The 23,108-nt window shown below is 38.7% G+C and overlaps 2 protein-coding genes and 1 long non-coding RNA gene across 4 annotated transcripts; all 3 read left to right on the forward strand.

The window, feature by feature from the left end:
- The first annotated feature begins 1,792 nt into the window (after positions 1 to 1,792).
- LOC131312905 (protein LNK3-like) lies at positions 1,793 to 6,887 on the forward strand. 2 transcript variants are annotated; one of them, XM_058340960.1, is made up of 6 exons: positions 1,793 to 2,016; positions 3,375 to 3,750; positions 4,064 to 4,328; positions 5,122 to 5,235; positions 5,359 to 5,498; positions 6,305 to 6,887. In XM_058340960.1, exons 2-6 carry the CDS (start codon positions 3,383 to 3,385, stop codon positions 6,549 to 6,551), a joined length of 1,134 nt encoding a protein of 377 aa, XP_058196943.1. In that variant the 5' UTR covers positions 1,793 to 2,016; positions 3,375 to 3,382; the 3' UTR covers positions 6,552 to 6,887. The 2 variants fall into 2 exon arrangements, with proteins under 2 accessions (XP_058196943.1, XP_058197008.1); XM_058341025.1 differs by having other exon boundaries at positions 1,832 to 2,020.
- A 4,899-nt stretch (positions 6,888 to 11,786) lies between these two features.
- LOC131313034 (pheophytinase, chloroplastic) lies at positions 11,787 to 20,042 on the forward strand. Its single transcript, XM_058341131.1, has 6 exons — positions 11,787 to 12,069; positions 13,419 to 14,142; positions 14,704 to 14,930; positions 15,529 to 15,720; positions 15,804 to 15,960; positions 19,629 to 20,042. Exons 2-6 carry the CDS (start codon positions 13,435 to 13,437, stop codon positions 19,866 to 19,868), a joined length of 1,524 nt encoding a protein of 507 aa, XP_058197114.1. The 5' UTR covers positions 11,787 to 12,069; positions 13,419 to 13,434; the 3' UTR covers positions 19,869 to 20,042.
- LOC131313101 (uncharacterized) lies at positions 15,970 to 19,618 on the forward strand. Its single transcript, XR_009196076.1, has 3 exons — positions 15,970 to 18,362; positions 18,779 to 19,189; positions 19,230 to 19,618. It is a non-coding gene; the product is annotated as an uncharacterized LOC131313101 (long non-coding RNA).
- Positions 20,043 to 23,108: the final 3,066 nt, after the last annotated feature.

A 23,108-nucleotide genomic window follows, 5' to 3' on the forward strand; every position in this document is an offset into this window, starting at 1 on the left:
TTTGAGCTTATCATAAATCATGCTAATTTGTTTGTAATGAATCATTTTTTATACTAGAAACTCATGTAATTGACAACATTACATATGTAACATTGAAATAAAATGAGGCTTTAGTCATACATATTTTAGTTGAAATTATGTAGATAACTTATGCATTTTATATTTTGAATCATTTCTTGAATAGAATCTAATATTAGCCTCACAATATATCTTATTTTTACAAATGGAACGCACATGTAGATTCTTATTCTAGCAATAGAAAAATAGTAAAAAATAAAAATAAAAAGGGCAAGATATACAGGTAAATTACTAACCCATCATATTTGAAAGATGATAACTTGTAAATCACAATACTTTCTTTTATAAATTAAAATCAAGTCATTACAAAAAAATTAGGACAAAATATATTAAAAGAGAAATATGCATATGCATTCCATTTCATTTCAAAAAGTATTTGCTGGTGACCAAAAAAAATAAGATACATTAACTATAAATATTTTTTTTTATTTTATAAGAAAAAAATAATCATTACTAAAGTATAATATTTGCAAAAAAATTAGAATATTATTGACATATAACCAAAAGTCTAATTGTATTTTACTCCATATACTGTAAAATTTCAATTAGAAACATTAAGTATTGTAGTCATTTACGAGTCAAAAGTAACAACGCTACACAAAACTTAACGGAACAGGGGAACATATAATAAGTAGTTTGTAAAGCAGGGGAGGGACGTGAGGAATTTGTCACAAACCCAGCGGAGATCAATGATTTTCCCCAATTGAAGATATTCTGCCCACATTTTTTTTTTTGAACCAAACTTTGGAATTTTGATTAATCAAAATCCGGTCAAAGGGTTACAAACTCCAAATCGGAGCCCGTCGATAGGAACAAACCCATGGTAATCGGGTTACCCATAAGATTTGGATGAAAATACACTGAGTACAGAAGAAATCTACCCACAAGGAGTGAGACAATACCCATAGAGGGCAAATAAAGTTCCACGCAAGGAACTAAGATCTCCATTAAAGGAGAGAAAATGAAAAAACAGAAAATTAAAAGGAAATGATATTTGACATTTTAAAAATGGATGGAGGTACTCTAAAAAATAAAAGAAAATGACTTTAGAATTATACTGATTTTGGAGTGCCTGTATCAATTTTTAAAATATCAATATCAATTTTCAAATAAAAATAGAAAAATAAACCTCCGATCACCGGAGACGTCGCCAAAGCCACCGTCACGGGTCTGACAGCTTATTTGCCGGACGACGTGCCCAACTACCTCAAAACGTCGAGATCTCATCAGATAAAATAGATTTGGATCGGAGCATAGGGGTGGACAAAGTCCTCCATTGCTGAGATCGACGGAGGCTGGACGATGGAGGCAACGGAGGGTTCTGAAACGTTGAGATTCTGCCCACAGTTCCAAAAGGCAAAAAGAAAAAGTTATCCTGCCACGTGTTAAGCCCTCCACGCTAACTGTGCCACGTGTCGTGAGTGCGTACCCCAACATGCTACAGGGAGCTTTGCCTCGCTGGTCGACATGTCCTGACGAAATGCCAAAAATAGCCCCCGTCAGCCGACACTGGAACGTCACCCGCACTGGAGACCGGGGTCACTTTGGAGAACTAAAATATTCCGAGGATAACGCGAAACCATGGCCTTGGAATTCGCTACGGTGGGACCAGATTTTCCACGCGGCGCAACGACATTGAAGAATTTGATGGAGCAGGTCCTTCCCATTTCCATCCACTAATTCCACCAGCACTCCTCAGCCACAAACTCACCCACTCTCTCTCTCTCTCTCCAAATCTCAAATATAATAAAAAGAAAGTGAAGACCTTGCAAATCCCAAATTGGCAAACAGCCGCCTTTGTTTTCTTTCACCTGTGACTTCGATAACCCATTAAAGGTTTCTAGCAACTGTTTGGATAGATTCTGCCATCTGGGTCTGTGTTCTTCTACTGAATCTGAAACTGGGCTTTCTCCACTTCTCTAAGTAATCCAAACTCAGGTTCGTTTTTCAGCTCAATACTATATGCCATCTACGAAGTTCTTTTCTTTGAGCTCTTTTTACGTTTATTATTAAGAAAAATTGATGGGGTCTCGTTCTAAGGTCTGATTTGCATTAAGAATAGTGAAGTTTTGTTTCCAGTTTCTAGATTGTGATTATCGTTGGGTCAGTGGTAGCTTTAATTGTTTTGCTCCGGCTTGGGACTTAGGTGTTAGGCCTAGTAGTCTAGGCTTGGGATTTACGACGCCTTTGGATGAAGGGGTTTCATGAGAAAAAAAAGGGAAGAATTATGATTTTCTTGTGAAATACCTCACTTAGATTGAGCATTTTGGTAAGAAATGGAAAAATCGAAAAATACTAAAAAGAAATGTTTTGATTGGCCCCTTGTTTACAAAATTTCTTATAATTGCCACCTTTCGGTCGATTATTGACGGGCGGTAAAATATGGTATAAACACCCCTCTCCTTTCTTATCTCTTCCTTTCTCACCCTCCAAAGGAGCTGTTATGGGTAGGCTTGGGACCTAAGGGTTTGCTTTCTCTTGAGATTCCGGCTTCGAAACCTGTGTTATCAACTCCTTTGGAGCCAGTCTATACGGATCTTTTCTCCGGTCCATATGAAGCTTTACTCTGGCTTTAATTGGGCTCCCAGCAAGTGGATCTCATGATGAGTCAAGGTGTGCGTAAAGTGACCCAGACACCTGAGTTATAAAAGTCTACTTACTATGGGCTGATCTCTGATTTTTCACCCGTTTTGCTCTTCTATTTACTTGTTTGTGGTCCACAATAGGGTTTGTATGAGTTTCTTGTTGACTCACTGAGTTTGGTAGTGTGTATTTTCTCTGCTTTTCTTTTCTTCTTTGTGAAAATGGTCCGTCCCTTTAGACTTACAACATGTCTGCAGAGGCGGCTGTAGGATTTTAATGTATAGACAAAGTTCCGTACGTAAAGTACTAGGTTAAATAATATGTTTATTTGTTTTGGTTAAAAACTTATCGGGCTTTATTTATTTTGTTTAAATGAGACATATGATCTGTTTTTTTTTTTTTCGGTCAAGCGGAAAATGACATATGATCTGTTTGCTTGTAAGTTTAAGTGAATTTTTATTTACTCACGACTTGTGCGAATGTTCCAGTGCATACTCTATTGAAAAAAACAAATTATATTCAAAACAGTTAAAAAATTTGTTGCATCGACCACCCTAACAGCCCAGTGGCGCCCCTGCATGTTAACATCTATTTTTTTCGTTTTTTGTTTTTTGGGCTGGAAAACACATTTGTCATGCTCTTTTAGTAAATAGCTGGACTTGATTTTCGAGCTATCTTTATGTAATATTCAAGTTTCAATTGATTATGTGCAGATAGATCCATGGAATGGTATTATGGAAGTGGTGTTGATGATCTTGTTGTTCCTAGAGATCAGGATCCTTTAGACAGGCTTCCATCCCCAAACAGTTGGTCTCTGTGGGGAGTTGCTGCGCAAGGCAGTTTTGAGTCCCCAAACAAATACTTTATTACTCAGACAAGTTCGGTTGAGGAAGAACCTGACTTCCGTGGGAAAGGGTATGAGGAAGTTGACATGGATTACTCCGAACACGAAGCAGAGCATTCTAGTGATTCAAATTTGTGCCAAGGATTTCATAATGGCTCCCTTCAGCAGGCCACAAGTTCTTGGGAGAGCCCAGATTATGAGCTCAGTGACTTAGCCAGAAATAATCAAGCGGATGATATTTTCATGTATGCACTTTAGTTCTGTGGTTGAGATGCTTAATCATGATGGAAAGCTGCAGTTTATGAAACCTTTTTTAGTATATGTACTAGTTAAAGGCATGGTTGGATGCATATCACTCCTAATTGACTGTTAACTTGCATATGACCATGGTAAAATGTGATCATAAGTGGTCCGTTGTCAGATTTTGGCCGAGTATATTCCATCGAAAATATCCCGGTTGCTGAAAAGCCTGTAGCGGTTTGTAACCTGACTTTGATAAGCGGAGGGTGTGGTGTCGTCTTGGTGCAGTCTTTAATCTCCAGCTTTTCATTTACACAGGAGCTCACTGCTTGAAGAAGGCCCAACTGGTGCAGATAATATGCGTGGATCATTTAACTTCATTCCCGAATTCGGGTATGGTGTTCTGCCCACCAATAATCTCTTGACGGACATGGTTACTGAGTCTGACTATGATCCGAGCCACCTGTTTGGCATGGGAAGCTCGAAGTATGTCAAAACTCATGCCTTTTCTCCATCAATGAATTGGGGGCATGGGGAAGTTACTCCTTGCAATTTGAGGCAAAAAGACGATACAAAACTTAAGGTGAGATTTCCGTTCGTCTATAATTTCGGAAAGTGGGATGTAGTCGTTAACACCGAGTTGTCAAACCTGGACCGGACCGGATAGTTGAACTGTTGGAACCATTGGATGGTCTGGTTTAAAGGTCTATAAAACCATGTAAGGCAAGACCAGGTACGTAGATATACGTTACTGAAAGCTCTGCTACTTGTACAGTATGATTTTTTTTTATATTTAATTTAGGATATCAAAGCATATATTTATTTTTTCTATTTATGTTTGAACTACATAGTGCTAACAGCATCAATCCACTTAATAGCAGTAGTACTATATTTAGTTTCCTACAAATCATATACTTTTGGTTCATCTGTGGCCTATAGTTTCTCTTGCATCACAGACTTCTTGTTGGACCTCACAGTTGAATCATTCGGCCCGTGAATCCCGTTCTAAATTAAAAGAACTCAATGAACACGTAAAATTTTGTAGAGACTATTTGAAGCTTGATGTATTTTCTAGGGACCAAAATAGCAGATGATCCTAGATAATTCTCCAAGTCCGACATACCTTTTTCAGTCACTTTACTAGGTTAGTTTAGGAACTGAAGAAACCATTTTCACAGTTTATAGTTTTCACGAATTTGTCAGAGGGGCAAATCCCAGGGCCCAAACACAAATTTCGAAAATTTCAATTATTGGGAAAATATGCACTCTCATGCATACACAAATAGTACTTCAACACATTTTATTTGCAATATTGCAAGTTTTATCCCGGAATCCAATTTATACGCATGAATAACAATGCTTATCTTTTGTTGAAGGTGTTCGTTGCAAGGTTTGCAGCATCCTCTGAGGTTGAGATGAATGAACTTGTCAATGAGGAAACATCAATTGAAGCATCCATCTTGCACGAGCTTCAAGGAGCAATGGTTCAGGTGATTTAAGTTGGATCATTCTAAACAAGTTTTTTTTTTTTCTTTTGAGCATCACTCTGCACAAATTCACAAGTGCAAAACTACACCTGCTGAACAATAATTTCTGTTATGTGGTTTCATCAGTTGTCTGAGAAAACCAGAATTGGCTTTCGAGATGCTTTCTACCGTCTTGCCAAGAACTCTGAGCAATATATGGAGAACCATAGTCAAAATGGAGATCTCGTCTCTGATACGGTTCATGGCGAGAGCCGCGAGACATTGAGGTATTTGTTTTATGTTTGCTTAATAGGTTGTGTAGGTTTTTATCCTTGTATGATTGCGGTTTACAGAGGAAGAGCAGAGGCAAAAAGAGATAGTCTATGACAATGGTATCGGGTTCAATTTGCTAGGGTGCATTATCATTTGCTTCTTTTGGACTTCCCTAAAACTCTGCTGCAACTCCATCTACTGACCACAAAAGTCTGGATATGCGAAGATCTTAAATAGTCATTGTTTGGCAATCAATTTTACCTGTTTTATTCTCCTCTTAGTGAAGGATCTGTTGTCATTTTTTCCTTCTCATTTCACTCGTCTTCTACAACAGCATCAAAATCAGAAAACAGCATCAAAATCAGAAACCAGCCTCTTTCTTTTCTTCATGCAAATTCTCCCTGTAGCCTTCCTTCAACTTTTGGATGTTTTTGTACCCTTCCCAGTTCTCTGGCAGAAGGGAGCATAATGGATACGATGTAATATTGAAAAAGGGCCTAAGTGGGATAAGTCAGTGTCACATGATTTCGTTTTTCCCCACTGGCAATATATAAGACTGTTTCAGTTGGGTCGCATAACCTGCAATGTAATAGTTTAAGGCCCATTATAGTGACCAATTAAAGTTTGACGGACAATATAGGAATTGGGTACTACTTTAAGGCTGGAAAGGGTACTTTATACTTTTAGGCCTCTTCGGCAAATATTGTCGGAGGGAACCAGCATCTGTGTTGCATTTCATGTCTTATTGAGAATTAAGATGAATGGTGTTTGTGTTCCTGTTGCAATGGCTGATGATCATAGTGCCCTTGTGTATATTCAGGTCTGAGAACACGAAAACTGTGGAATCAGAGACAAATTCCATTGACAGGGCCATTGCTAATCTACTCTTCAATAAGACGGGGTCCGTACAGGAATCTAATGGATCAGCAAGACTGTGCAACTACAACTTGAGTCTGACACAGCCGCCTCATTACCCTCAGCACACACGTTTAAGCAGTGATGCTCTAGTTCCAATCTTCAGTTCTAAAGAGAAGCCACCAGCAGGAGGAGACTGTAAGTTCAAGTAGCGATTAGAAGAAACTAATGACGGGTCCAAAGAACATTGGAATTTCCTGAGGTGCAGTAAGTTGTTATATAGGTACCTGTGCATATTGGGCGTGTATTAGGTAGTTAATAGAGGGTGCAAGTACTTGCGGCATCCGCTCAATTTTGGTTAGTACCTCAATGAGTTATGTATCTGTTCAACAAAAGAAGAGAAAAGGAGTGAAAAGAGTATCAAGTATGTTGGATTGTAATTTTGCTCTTATTTTTGTCGCATTGTTGATCACTGTTGTTTTGCCATGTAATTATATTTGGTCGCTTTGTTGGTTTGTTTTGAATATAGTTCAGTGGTACTTCAAGAACTTGAATGAGCACTCTTTTTCTGCAATCCCATGATTCTGTTGTAAAAGCAATTTTGGTTAAATAGGTTTGCAGCTTATATGGTACAGTACTTAATAGCTGCCTTTATATATGTGGACTCTGCTATACACAATTAGAAGCATTTCTGCCATTCTGGCCACCAGCAAAATGCACAATCAAGGTCATTCTTGACTCCCAACTTTTTTTTTTTTTTTTCTTGACTCCAACTTACTTCTGTATAAGTCAATTAACGTTCTATTTTCGAGTTGGAGAAGATAGTAGGCATAATTTTTCGAACTTCTGGATTTTATGAGAAGTGCTGACATTCGCGTGGGAGGCTTTGAGGGCAGTCAATCGCAACCAACTGACTTTACCGGCATTGGCCGTCAGATGGCACGTCTAGCAGAAACTGGTTATGGACAAGGGTTCTGTTTTGGTCCTTAAAAAGTACCGACAGTTTCATGTTTGTACCTGGTAATTTTCTGGATCAATTCTGTCTGTGCGTTAAGTTACCTTCTCCAATGTCATCCTTGCCGTCGTCCTAGAGACGGAAAATGCTGCATTGGCTCGTGGGACGTTCCGCGGATCTTACTTGGAATGCAAAGATCTCTCATGGGGTTTTTGAAATTGCACTGCCCTCCTGTACTCTTAAAAATATTTTCCAGATTTCCCCTCTCTCCCAACATCTATTTGTTGACAACCAAAACAGATGGTGTCAAAAAAATTTACCCTTCTATATGCCATTACTACCCTCAAGACTACTCAACTCACTTTAAATGATCTCCAAACACAAAAGCAAAAAGAATAGGCCCTCTCACCACACTCCAAGTCATGTTATCCCCTTTACTGGTCCAACCACCTTAACCGTATCAAGCCTCCTTACTTCAACTCCAGAAGGTCTCACTTGGAATATTGCTAAAATCCGTGACATCATTCCTGAAGCCATTATTCCAAAGATTTTGGCCATTCCACTGCCTTCAGCCCCAAGTGCAGATCGGCGGGTGTGGCCCTATACTCCCTCGGGCCAATACTCTTCTAAATTGGGCTACCGGACTCTTTATGATCAGCAAAAAGCCTCCCCCTCCAGACTGGATTCGCAACCCCTTCACAATGGGGTTAATATCTGGAAAATTGTGTGGCGCCTAGCTCTTCCCGTACGTCTCAAAATTTTCCTTTGGAAGTGTGTGAGGTATTTTACCGGTCAAGCTCAATCTCTGCTCTCGGCTCCATCACCTCTCTCCAACCTGCCCCTTATGCCTCTGCGAGGATGAAAGCCTGGAGCATCTTTTTCTTTCATGTCGGGTCACTCAACCACTTTGGACTACTTCTACGTTTCGACTTCCTACCCAGTCGTCATGTTTTAAAACATGGTTACTGGATGGGATTATCTGCTTGACTGCTTCCCCACATGACCAAGACTGATTCTTCAACTACATCGGCATGCTCTGGGCTATTTGGAAATCTAGGAATGCAACTGTCTTTTCTGGCGAGTCCTTCACGCCTGGAACAGCTCAAGCTCTCGCTACTGATAATGCTCTCTGGTTTACATGCTCGTCCCTATGGAATTCTAGTGCATTACGTCGTCCGGCCCAACCTTCGCCAAGGCTGCCACCCCCTCCATCCTTTGTTATTCAGCCCTACCAGCCATTCATCCTTTTGGATTAACGGGTGGCTCATATCACCGTTGATGGTGCGTGGAAAGAGGGATCCTCAAAAAGTGGGTTGGGTTTTCAGGCATATGATCCGAATGGCAATATTATTCAGCAATGTTCCGTGTCTTGCTGCAGCTCAACCCCCCTCCAAACGGAACTTATGGCCTTACTTTTGGCTGTTACATGGGCTTTACATCACCACTTTAACGTTAATTTCCTCTACTTTGATTGTTTAAATGCCATTTTGCAGCTAGCGGCCCGATCTGAGCCCCATTATGCGGATGTATTTTTGTTGCACAACCTTTGGCAAGAACTCTCGAAGCTCGATTTTTGCAGGTTATCCAAGGTTGATCGCAAGGACGCACACCCAGCCCACTGCCTAGCCAAATGGGCGTTGCAATCCTCTTCTACATTTCCAGCAGCACGAGGAATTCCGTTTTGGACAGGAGCTACCACGGGCCATTTCTTTTTGTTTATTTAGCCCCTTTACTTATTTTGTTGTCCTTGTTGTTCCCCTTTATGTTTTATTGTATCTGTAACTCTATAACTTCATCCTTTTATCAATGCATTTCTATCATGTTTCAAAAAAAAAAAAAAAAAAATCCAAGTATATACAACCTTATCCCTTGCATTTTTTAATTTTATTTTAACTTCATAAATACTTTTTTGACCAAGACATTTTTTTTTGGTTGACTTTGTTGTTTCTTCATGTATTGGCATTCCATCCACAAGCATATAATGCTAGATCTCTATTCTTTTAGGGCTGGGGTGGTATAGCCTTCCGATGAGCGCTAAGACCAATCATTCGTCTAAGGAAGATTTAGATCTCTCTTCTTTCAACCAACCCATATTCGGTGGGTTGATGATTTTTAACCCACCGCCAACCCACAGACCTTTAAAACAAGCAGGTTGATTGATTTTTTTTTTTTTTTTTTTGCGGTTGTTAACTTAGCGGTTTAGGTGGGTTGAGCGGGTTGAAATTAACTTAATTATTTGACTCTATTTAGAAACTCTCTGTTTTACAATTTGCTTAATATTAACTCCTCAAAAATCAAATTATTGGATACTCCGTTTTAATAAAAAATCGAACAATAGAATGAGGTGGAGACCATGGCCCATGGGTCACTTTTGAATTTTCGTTATACCTAAGTGGGTAATTTTAAGTGTACTAGGGTATACCTTAGCATGGGTATGATAATATCCTATCGTAGCATCTAGGTATAACAAGTTAGGTCGGGTTAAAGGCGAGTTAGATAAATTTTACCCGTAATCGAGCCGGCCCATATTAAATTTGTGTCTTACTTGTTTAACTTAACTTGCTCATGATTTCAACTCATATTTTCGGCGCGAGTCGGTGCGGGTTGACATATTTTTTTTACACTCGTTAGTTTACCAAATGATTCCCTCTAACTTTTTAAAACTAAAAAATAAATAACCAATTTTTTTTTTTTTTTTGCCCTTCCTATAACGTAATGCATTCATAGCTATCTTCAGGAAAACACTCACTATAGTACCTATATTGTACACACATATACTGCAATACTACAGTTGATGTACTAGCGTCTTATCCGTTCAATACATAGGGACGGAAAAAAATATCAATGAGAACTTTTTTCATGTTGTCCTGTACATTAGTGGATCAATGCGTCATGCGTGTGGCTTTTGGAATTTATTCCTTTTTCTTGCAAAATAATTAACAAAATTCCACAACAATAAAAAAAACAAAGAAATGAAGAAAAGAGATAGGTTTCAAGGAATATTTGTTATGTTATTGATTAAACTTAGTTTCTTTTTGAAATAAACTAAAGTATATATTTTGTGTTTTATAAAAAGTGCAGAATAATGAATAAAAAGACGAAAAAAATGAGAAAATTCCATGTAGGAGAGAGTTATGGAGAGTATTTCGTTTTATTTCAAGTAGCTACATTTTTACTCTATAGCAGAAATCCTATTGGTACCGACGGTACCCATAGGGAAAATGCACCGACGGCCACCGGACGGCCGTCTCCGGTCACCGGACGGCCGATCCGAGCCGTCCAAAAATTTTAAAAAATAAAACCGAGTGGGCCTAAGCGAGAATCAATGGCATCCGAGGTGTGTAGGGTACTCGATCCGAGTACCCATTTTTCGTGTATATACACGTATATACAAATATACACGAAAAATGGGTGCTCGGATCAAGTACCCTACACACCTCGGATGCCATTGATTCTCACGTAAGGCCACTCGGTTTTATTTTTTAAAATTTTTGGACGGCTCGGGTCGGCCGTCCGGTGGCCGTCGGTGCATTTTCCCTATGGGTACCATCGGTACCCATAGCAGTACTCTTTATAGTATATAGTATAGATAGATGGACACACCAAATGTGCACCTTATATCTGGGACCTACCTTGGGATTTTGCGCAAATAGTCAAAGTCGTTCACTTTATTTCTAAACATTTTTTAAGGTTTCTGTAATAATTCATCCCCAATTAGTTATGAATTAACGTTCGATCAATTCTATCAATTTTCAGTCTTTCCAAATTCAATGACCAAAATTTGAACTACTTGATCAAGTTATTATCGATATTTCATTGAACTGATTTTTTTTTTCAAGAAACCTTAAAAATAAGTTGTAAACCGAAATTTTTTTTTTTTTTGGATCCCACAAAGTCAGGTGTACACTTGTGGTGCACCCACAGTTGTTTTTTCTTTTTTGAATTGATAGTATTGATAATCCGTTCCAAAAAAAAAACACAGTAAGGACTGTATCGATAGTACAGTAAATCCTTGGGACCAAAAAGATATACTCCACAGTAAATTCATTATTCCCTCGAGATATTTTCTTGCACAACGTCCCGACGAAGTCTGAACGGAATCGGGCCTTGTTTCCACTAGCTTTTTTTGAGTTATTTTGTTCTTATTTAATTTTTTGTTGCGTTGGACCGTTGGTTAGTTTTACGCCTAATTTTTGTAAAATATTGATTTGTTTCAAAGACAGAAATTAGAAAAATAAAATTTTCACCTTTTCCCAAATATTTTTGCAAATATTTAAGAAAAAGTCAGCTTTTGGGACTTATTGAATTTTATCTTAGATATTTTCATAAATATTTGGGTAAAAATCATAAACTCTTACGCTTTTGATTCGTTTCGAAAAGATAATTTAATATAATTTACAAAAATTAGGCGTAAACCTAATAATCACAACAAAAAAAACCTAATCAAAACACAACGCCATAAGCAGGGGTTAGGTACAGTACTCCATTTGGCAAGTGAAATGCCGAATTTTCGGTGTAAATTCGGCATCACTCTCTCTCTCTCTCTCTCTCTCTCTCTCTCTCTCTCTCTTGTTTTTTTTCCCGTGAGAAAACAAAACTCTCTTGAAAATTGTTGTCCGTCATTTCGCTTGGCTTTGGAAGAATCCGAAGCCTTCAAGCAACTGAGACTTCTTCGACTCACTCACTCTCTCTCTGTGGACTCCGCAGCAAATATCTGAAGCAAGTAATAGAAAGCTGAAATTCAAGCAACTCATATGATACTCTGTTGATTACAGGTGACAAAAGACTCTACTGTTTTATGCTTTACTCTCTGAGATCTCAATCCTTTCTCTAGACTTCCTCTATGTGTGAACACCTACTGTTTATCGCATAATTAATTGCTTCTTATTGATGGGATATCTATTGATGACTACTACGTTATGTACTGTAAAACCAAACCAAATCGACCCTTGAGTCCTAATCAATCCGTTTTATCCGTTTACTGCGCTGATCGTGATCTATGTGACTCTAGTTTTCACGTTAATATGCTCTAAATTAGTTTTGTATTCCTGTTTATTATAAATTATAATTATGAGGGAAAATGGTTATGCCGTAGAGTAAAATTCATATTTGTTTTTCTTAAGTCTTAATTAATATTTTCTGTTTACTTTTTTAATTCATACATGTAGATGCTGCGCTGGATAGAGTTGATAGTTGTCTTAATTAATTGATTGGCTGGCTTTATAACAAAGAACTTCGTTCTAACTCCTTTATTTCTAGACGATTCACTACTCAATTTTGGGTTGTACAAAAATGTTTCGGCTGGAAGTTCATACTCAAATTGGCTGTTGGAGCAAAAAGAAACTACTTCTTGGGATGACACTGAGGAAATTTGAAACTTCTTTGTTGGGTAGGAGTCATATTTGGTGTAAATGTAATCAGTTGATTGACAGTCTCGGATAAATAAATAAAAAAATTTTGATTGACGTGACGTGCTCTACCATGGTATTACTTGGCAGTTCATAAGGGCTGCCCAACATACGGTTTTGGGCTGTTTGTAATTTTCTCTATCCGCACCCGTCCGTGAGTGTTGTGCGGTACGGTCACGGTTTGGGTGGTTTGGGCATTTCATAGATTGGATAACTGCCAAAACCGCCCAAACTAAAACGAACCCGACCGCCAAAATTTAAATATTAGGATCCGTACCATACTGCAGGTTGGTTTACCCTTCGCAAGCGGTTCGGTTAACCTGCTGGGCACCCCTATGATCACTATTCTAAAGGTGCTCAATTCCATATTTTTCTGGCCGCAATTCGAATTCTCATTTTTTTATCCTTCAGTTGGTAGCTGTCCTCCAATAATCAAAGTTACGTGGTAGAGAGAACAAGATTTTTCTGATACTTGGAAGTGTAATACAAAAAAGAAGAAAAAAACTCGACTTGACGACAGTTTGGGTTGCCTGAGCTGAGCTTTATCTGTTACATTGATAAGGAGTATTGACCAGGAAAATTGACAATTATGAGCTTTTATCTCCACGGCTGCACTAATCATCAATGTGGGGCTCACATTAAACAACTGGTCTATCTTTCCTTACCCTATATTTGTAAGAATGCTAAATCACTAATACTTTGTGTATCCGTCACAGAAGTTGTCATTTCGGTATGGAGATTCTATCATGCCACTCTCTGCCAGGCTATCATGTTAGAATGATGAGTGGTCAGTTGCTTGAGAAAAGCTTAAGTCCACGTCTGTTGAAGCTTTCCCAGTGCACATATCCAAGATATTCTAAGCAAGACCATTTATGCTTAAACAAGCTTTACAAAAGTCGGGCTCCTCAATCGTACAATCCTCTTAAAGGGTTTCGAAGTTCTGATACGAGGGTCTTTAGTGGCTATGACTCTTATGTAGTAGATGACGAAGAGGGTCTAAGAAGTGTTACTGGAAGTGGGGAACAGGTAACTAAGGTGTTGATTCCTGACTTGCCTGATGAATCTAATGGTGATCACGGAGCTCCCATTAGCAGTTGTTTTTGGGAGTGGAAGCCCAAACTCAATGTCCATTACGAAAAATCAGGTTCTGACAATGTCAATTCCCCTCCGGTGCTCTTTCTTCCTGGTTTTGGTGTTGGTTCCTTTCATTATGAGAAGCAACTAAAGGACTTGGGCCGTGAATTTAGAGTATGGGCCGTAGATTTTCTTGGACAGGGCATGTCATTGCCATCTGAAGATCCCACTCAGTCCAAGGATGGTGGAATTTCAGTGGGGGAAAATTCTTTGTGGGGCTTCGGAGATGAAACTGAACCTTGGGCGAACAAGCTTGTTTATTCTATTGACTTATGGCAGGACCAAGTTCAGTATTTTGTAGAAGAGGTACTCCTCTACCAGCAACTTTTCTGTTTGTTTAAAATGATTAGCAGTATACTTTGATGGGAACTTAGATTAACTTCAGTTGTTTGGTTTCTTGAATTATATGTACTTTTTTTGTTTTGGTTATTCAGATCACAATAAATTCCACCTCTAATGAGTTTTCTTACTGCGCTATTTCACACCTTATAAACTAGTATGCACTATTTCTATCTATATGTTTCTGCGTGAGGTGGTTAAATAGAATGTGTATTTTATGATAAATGGATTTGTAAACCTGGTTGGTTTCGTTATGCTCATGCATTCATTATAGTTCACACTTCACATTACTCCATCTTGTCTGTCAATGACTACAAACTTTCTGTTGAGCTCAGCACTTGTTTGTTTACATGGTTTTTTGGAGCTAAATGAGTTATGGTCTACTCTGACAATCAGCTCTTGTTAATAACACAGGACGTATAGCTGTGGGAAAAGCCTTTGTGGTTACCTGAATTTTCTAATTTTGGGAGAGTGATCCAACAAATAGCTACGTAAGCAACAATACTAAATTAGTTGACTCTGTTGCAGGTCATTAAGGAACCAGTTTATATAGTAGGGAACTCACTCGGTGGATATGTTGCACTCTACTTTGCAGCGTGTAACCCACATTTGGTGAAGGGTGTTACGTTACTCAATGCAACACCTTTTTGGGGATTTCTCCCTAATCCTATTACGTCTCCAAGACTAGCAAGAGTGTTTCCATGGGCTGGGACATTTCCTCTTCCTGCCCGTGTCAGAAAGCTCACAGAAGTAGCGTAAGCATCTGTATTACATCATCTATGTGAATTACTTTGTAAAATGTTTAGTTTTTGTGTGGCGTATTTCCCCTTCTCAACCTGTGAACTTAAACACCACGGGCCCGTTTGTTTGATTGGACTAATAGAGAAGGGATATAGCTCCACACGATATGAATGTCATTCGACTAATTAGTGATGTATTTAATAATACCAAAAATCTCAAGGTAGTATGTATTCCATCTTTTGGTGCAATTTTTTATCCGACAGATATTTAATCATGACAGTAAGGGTACATAGGGTATGTGATCCTTTGGGATTTATAATTCAATCAGCTGCTCAATTCGGAGCAAACAAGTGGGCCCCAAAGGAATCGTATTGCTATGAGTGAGAATATTTGAAATTTGATGGTTCTTGTAAGTAAGTGTAAAGTACTTATTTTCCACAAATGTTAACGGCACAAGTTCCTTATTGTATAAATCACTTTGAGAAATGGTCGGGCGACCGGGAGTTGGGGTTTCAATTGGTAAATATATTTTGAGAAAACAATCAGTTAATAATGAAACAACCACTGATAGAGTTAACATGTTGCTAAGTTGGTGCATTTTTGTGATTGCAGTTGGCAGAAAATAAGTGATCCTGGTAGTATTGCGGAGATACTTAAGCAAGTTTATGCAGATCACTCAACAAAGGTTGATAAAGTTTTTTCCCGAATAATTGAGACAGCTCAACATCCAGCTGCTGCTGCTTCTCTTGCTTCAATCATGTTTGCTCCTCGGGGACAACTATCCTTCAAGGAGGCTTTGTCTAGGTACTTATTATAAAAGCTCAAACTCCTGCAAGTAATTCAAATAAACTTTCCTTACTTTGCCCCAAGTCATGGACTTTTCACAGGTGTCAAGCGAACAATGTACCTGTATGCCTCGTGTATGGGAAAGAAGACCCATGGGTGAAGCCTATTTGGGGTCTTCAGGTGAAGAGACAGCTGCCAGAAGCTCCATATTATGAGATCAGCCCTGCTGGCCACTGCCCTCACGATGAAGTTCCTGAGGTACTTAGCTCATCATTGGCTCTCAAATGCATTTGATTGCCCATCTACATTTGGCTTTGTTTGTTTTGACGTAAAATATTTTCTGTGGATAACTACATCAATTTCCGGTGCTTGTCTGGACAAAGTGGAGTAAAAGATTTGTTCGTGCATATATTATTCATGGAGGAAATCAATGATGACTTACATTACCCTTATTCTAGTAACACAAGAAAGCATTGAAACTGCATGATTGATTTCTGCAAAGGAGACTTTATGTTGAGCTTGGGCGTAGTAGTTGGTTAAATAACTTAAACTTGTAAAGAGACGAGTAGACTGCAGTTATGGGAAATATAGTTGTAACATCAACCAGACAACTGAAATATCTTTCAGAATGGAAAATAATGTTTGATATAAAATGATTTATGTTGAAACAAATGGAGCCGTAGTGTTTGTTGTGAGTTGTGACGAGCACCTGAACTATGAGTTATTTTAAGTAGATGACTGTACAGTTGACTTCTCGGGTGTGAAATTTGGTTTTGTTGTCAATTCTGGTAGGACTTTTATCATTCGTTGCTTACGACCAAAGATAGTACTCCTGGATGTCTAGCCCGAAGCGTAGGGCTTTCTAGTCGTTTGCAGAATAACTCGGTAGGACCGAGATCGGACCACAGGGAGCTCAAATATAGCTAGTTCGGATTGTAGGCTTTATGTAAGGTTTGCGGCGTTTAGACGGCCAACTGTCGGTTTTGCTTTGAAAAGTGAAATACTCTTATAAAAAGACTTGAAATGAGGTTTAAACTTAGATAAAAAGGCAGTAAGATTGAGGGGATTAAACCACCCGTGACTTAGCCGTTTTTACCGTTTCTTTCTAACAACTCAAGGTCAAGACATAGACAATCTTGAACCCGAAGCACTCAACGTTAAAAGCTAAGCGTAATCATGGATTTAGTTCGGAAATAGCTTAATCTCGTTTAGTAAACATTTAATTCAAATACCCGGAGCGTTAAAGCTCCAAGCACTGTGTGCGACAAGTAGGTTAAAACTCCGGCCAACACACGATCAAAAAGGGTAATAGCTTTAAGGTTTGGCCGGAAATCAGAGATCAAGTCTTTCCTCACTAAACCATGATCAAGTTATAGTTAAACCATTAAAACTACTAAGGCATGGTATAGAGATCACCCCATGACCAAGCCTGAGTGACTACTCACACATGCTTAAAGAACGAGTCATAGAGCTAAAAATGACAAACATGATTAACCGATAAAAACGGAAATAAACTTGATTTATACGAAGATCCAACACGTAGCTACAACTTTAATAAATGGGAAAATAATGTACGACAAATACATTAAGGTGTTCTTCAAAGATTACACTAGAAAAGCTTGAAACTTAGCTATGGAGATTTCCTTGAAAGATGACGACTTAAAGCATAAAGGTACATCCTTGCCAAATATGGCATACAAATCTATTTATATGGCTGGTAAATCACCCTTACAAAAGACCAAAAGGTCCCAAAATATCCCAAAAACAAGCCATAAGTGGAAACTTTCCATTAATAGAAGGTTGAACAAGTCAGCACAAAAATCTGGACGAAGGGCATAGGTACCAATACCTATATTTTGAGGTATCGGTACCTACAGGTCTGTTCAGTACTGGAGTCAAAAGGTATCAATACCTCATTTTCTAGGTACCGATACCTTTGCTGCAATTTTGCAGATCAAGGCAGCTAGCTTCACAAGTCCTTTGACGGCCCCAATGACCTTCCAATGCTTCTTTACTTGATCCTCGGGACTTGACGGAGGAGTGTCAACGTGACCTTGGTCTCTCGGATGCCCTCTAGGGCTACCCTCGATGCTTTGTCTTCGCTTCCTTAGCTTTGGATCGCCTATTTGACACTTGAGTCTCCGGGCATCCCCCGAGACTTCTTGTCGTGCCTTTAGGTCTCGGTGACGATGAGGCACATGCCTTCGGGCACTTGGATACTTGGTTGCACCCGGAGCATTCCTTGGCATTCAAACATGCCTTGTTAGCACGTTTTACTTGAAACATCCTCAAACAAACCTTACATTCAATTCTATTCAAAACAAGCTATTTAAGCGTAAAAGCAAGACATAAAAGAGGACTAAAGCACCAAGATTACACAATATTGGGTGCTTATCATTCGTGTATGATGGTGTTTGAGCGATGCTATGCGATTGCTGAATGTGTTTGATACGGAAAAGTTTTGCCTTTAGAGCCCCAATGTTCTGTGGTGAGTCAAAACAGCTTCAGATGACCCTGGTACTTGTGATGGTGTTTGACCGATGCTATGATTACTGAATGTCTTCAAACCCCCACCCACCAAAAACACACCAAAAAGGCTGAGGAGTTTCCAAGAGAAAGATTTAGTTAGAAAGTGCATATTGTTTTAACAGAAGCAAAAAGTTTCATAGTTAAATATCAGAAATCCTATTGGTACCGACGGGTACCATAGGGAAAATGTACCGACGGCCGCCGGACGGCCGTCTCCGGCCACCGGACGGCCGATCCGAGCCGTCCAAAAATTTTAAAAAATAAAACCGAGTGGGCCTACGCGAGAATCAATGGCATCCGAGGTGTGTAGGGTACTTGATCCGAGCACCCATTTTTCGTGTATATTTGTATATACGTGTATATACACGAAAAAGGGGTGCTCGGATCAAGTACTCTACACACCTCGGATGCCATTGATTCCCGCGTAGGCCCACTCGGTTTTATTTTTTAAAATTTTTGGACGGCTCGGATCGGCCGTCCGGTGGCCGGAGACGGCCGTCCGGTGGCCGTCGGTACATTTTCCCTATGGTACCGTCGGTACCAATAGCACTACTCGTTAAATATTATGCCTTTAGAGCCCCAAAGTTCTGCGGTCAGTCCAAACAGCTTGAGATGACCCTGGTACTTGTGAAGTGTGACCTTTCGGAGTAAATTTCTACCATGAAGCTTGGATCTTCGCTTTTGGGGTACAACTTCATGCTCAACTACACACAAGATGTTAGTTGGACAAGTAATACAGGTAGTTCTGTAAGGCTGTAACCTGAATTCTATACCACTCCTCTTTGGGGCGGCAGTTTATTCAATAAAGCTTATAGCTGGTGGAGTTAATACTAACTGTATGAAACCAGTAAAACAAATGGCAAGTCCAAGTCGCTTATGACTTTTGAGTAAAGTAGAATCAAGTGATAACAGGACAATCAGCTCTCCAATCCCCTTTAGACGAAAGTTGTGGATTTTCGTTGCGCATTTATTTCTCATGCTCAGAACCGTGAAAAAAGATGAAAATTTATAACTTTATAACTGATGGGTGCCCCAGTAATTAAATGGTTAAACCAAAAGATAGAATTGTGTTGACTGTTAGTGCAATGTTAAAGTCATGTCTTCTATTTTCTTGCCGCTCCAGCGAACTGAAGGGGGGGGGGGGCGATGTTATGTGTAACTCCAATATATTTTCCATCCATCCGTCCTTCCTATATACTACCTAGCAATTTTGTCTCTCATTAATAAACAAGAACTCCAGATTGTAACTTGTTCAATTGGTTCTTAAATTGACTATTCATCTGCAATGCTTATATTTGTTGACCTCCTGAGTCTGTAATTTTTGCTATTTATTCAGCCTTTTGGGTTTTCTTCCTTGCCGTTGGAAACTTAAACGTTTCATTTTTGTTGTTGTGTAGGTTGTGAACTACTTACTGCGTGGATGGATCAAAAACCTGGAGACCGATGGTTCTGTTGCATTACCCCTGCTTGATGATCCAGAATTCGTTGAGCACAACGTTGCAAGGGATTTGGAATTTAGTAGAGAAGGATCAAAAAGATCGGTGAGAGTGCAGTTCTTCGGTTCTAAGTTCTCTCTATGGAATCTGATAAGCTCCTATATCAAAACCCAGCTCGAAAATCTTAGAATTAACTCTTAACTAATTTAGCCTGTTGTTCCATGTCATAATTCTGTGTCTGTAAGTGCAATATATGTTCTAGTATATTGATTAATTTGTATATTAAAGAGGTCATTTCCTTGCATGTATAGATTTGTAGACCCAGAATGTCATTCTCAAGTTTAAATACTTCATTTTTCTATGATTTCAAACCCAGCAATTTAGCAACTCTTAAAGTAATTCCAGTCAAATGTTCGGATCGATACAAGAATTTCACCTGGGGAACAACTTTGAAAAAATTATTAATGCAGCACTTTTTCCTATTACATGGTGGAGTCTGGCGTTTGAGATTCAATAAGTCTATGTCCACCGCAAAAACATACGCCCCCTGGGAATAGGAGAGATCCATGTGTATTGTATATTTCAGAGCTAGGCTTGTCTCGAAAAGGAACTACGTATTTTTTTATTTTTAAAAAACAGGATGTATACAATGGCTGATTTCCCCTCTTTTGCAATCAGTTTTGCTGGAGTCCTTGCTGCTCTAACTAATTGTCCACCCTTTCCAAGCGTGATTTCTATGTATGGACGTGCTCTAACTAATTGTCCACTCTTTTGCAATCATTTTTTTATTTTTGTTGGAACTTCTGTACCGGGTTACAAGTTCGATTCCTATTTAGTATGGAAATTTGATTTTGGGCTAGATCAGTCATTACTATTTAGTTTTCAATGCCAACTCAATTTTTTAAATCTTAGGCCCTGTTCCAAAAAGGGAAATAACTACTTATTTTTCAAATAAGTATTGTGCTTATTTTTTGAATTAAAAGTGATGTATTGTTAGAGAATGATCTGTCTCGTAAAGCGAAAAATAAGTAATTTAAAAAATAAGAACTTTGGCGAAAAGGGGCTTTAGTCCGTTCCAATGTAGGAATCTTGGAGAGACGGGGGCACACTAGTAGAAAAAAAATCCGTCTTATCTTCCTAGATTCTAGTCATTCGTCCCGTAAATTTTCAGGTCATCTTATTTGGAAGTTGGTGGGATTGCAAATCAGCTTAATTAAACAACATGCATGAGATGGTAGGAGCATGAATCAAGTGAAAGATTCAAATTCCTTTATCAAACTGATCAGCACCCTCCAAAATGTACAGAACTGAGAACCCAAGGTCATTTTTGGTAGCGCCATTACCAATTGAGAGATTTCTTTAAATTTGTCACATAACTGATAACTGATAAGTCCCTCTCCTGGATGGGGCAAAATGGTTGAAAGTCCTCATGTTTTCGGGTTGGCGGTGCGTGGTGCTATTCAAAGTCGGCTCTGGCTAAGGCCCAAGAGGCCGTCACCTTAAGCCTCCAAAAAATTGTGTAAAAATTAGGCCCCTTAAATTATTTTAAGTACCCGATGTATACCTGAACAGCCCATTTTTTTTATAACAGCTAGGGGTCCAACTTTTTACCATGTGATCAGGAGGTGATTATATGGTAGATTGATCATTAATTTCCCTATGAAGTAGATACAGAGTATGTGTGTCAAACCACGTAAATCTTGTGTTCTTGTGTGGTTGTTGCGTCCTCGCCTTGGTTTTGTTCATCTTTATTATTTGTGTTATAGTAGATCGATTAAGTAATGTATTACGCATATTTTCCCAATAATAATAATCCTTTTTCGCCGCTTGTCGGTGAAATTCTCGTCCCTAGCTTACACGGGACGTTATAGGGCTTTGACTAATTTTCCAATTATCGTCCTTGAACTCAAGTAGTATCCGAGAAATTAGGCACATGCACTGTAACTTGCATTGGAATTTTAGTCATTTTAGAGTTGGCGTTTGTTTGAATAGTTGGTGTTTGCATTGGCTGCCGGTGTAGTTTAGGGTTTCGTGGGATGGTTTGGGTGGGCCGGTTCAGGCTGAGTTTGAGTTTTGGGCTTTCTTTATTTAATTTGAGTATTGGGTTGATCTTTATTATATTATCTGTTGTGGATCCTGATAGACCTTTGGGTGTTATGGGCTTTGCCCTTATGGTATATTGTCCAATTATTTGTTGGATTCCCTTCTCCTACCCTTTTTTTTCTATAATAAAATTCATTTTTTGCCAATAAAAAAAATAAAAAATTTACTGGTCAACTACGATATAGTACTCCATTATACTCATGCCAATTTGCGAGAATTTTATAAACCAACTGATCATGCCATGCCAGTGAATTACTGTACTTTGTAAGTCTTGACTTCCGACAATATTCATGCCGATCGAACACGAGAACCGTTTCAACTAATGCCGGCCCGGCCCGCCCAGCCGGCTCACTCTGCAGGTCCAAGACGTACGAGATACTTCTCATGTCAAGCACGTGAACTTAGCTAATACCCAAATTCGCCGCGGTGGGACAGGACACTTTGGAAGGAAAATGGTTTGAAAAAGGGCCATAGATCAGAAAAAAATAAACGCAGCTGTAAGCAGAAGGCTTTGTTCCGCTAAGGGAAATAAGAACTTACTCTCTCCGTCCCTATTTAATTGTCCACTATAATTTTACGTGCATTTTCAATGACTTATATCTCTCGACGTATATTGCTAAAAATATACAATATGGATCTTGTTTGATAGAGCTCATTTTTTTTATAAGACAGTGATTTCAAAAACATAAAACGTAAGTTATATACATCGAGAGATATAAGTCATTGAAAATATACGAAAAACTGTAGTGGACAATTAAATAGGGACGGAAGGAGTTTTTGTCAAATAAGTATTTATTTTTGAATTAAAGGTAATATATGATGAGAGAATGACCTATCTCCGTCATATGGTAAAAAATAAGAATTTTAGTAGAACGGGACGGAGTTACCATTGAACTTTCACTATCTCAACTACAACAAAAATCACATTTGTTTTGTCTGGTAATTATCAAAATGAAAAACCAACTTTTGTTTTCTTTTGATCTAAATGATGATAGCAGTACTAAATTCTCTCCATCAAAAGTAGCACCAATTTTCCTTTCTAATTCCCTTCTGTTGGAGTTGAATCATTGGCTCTAGGTCCAATAATCAATAATGGAGTAGAATTTAACGACATAAAGTCAAACCCATCGGACAAGATCGGTTTCAATGAATTGCTGGAACCCTTGACCGGGCCGGAAAAATGGATTAGTTGAGATGTGTCTAAACTAGTTTAGACAATCTCGACCGTCGAACCATAAAAAATAAAAATAAAGTAAATATGTAAGTACACGTATATTCGCACATTTGGGTGAAACATTCATACATAATAATCAAAAGGCACGATTCAACTGTTAGTGT

The sequence above is a fragment of the Rhododendron vialii genome, chromosome 1a (assembly GCF_030253575.1).
Source record: "Rhododendron vialii isolate Sample 1 chromosome 1a, ASM3025357v1".
NCBI lineage: Eukaryota > Viridiplantae > Streptophyta > Magnoliopsida > Ericales > Ericaceae > Rhododendron > Rhododendron vialii.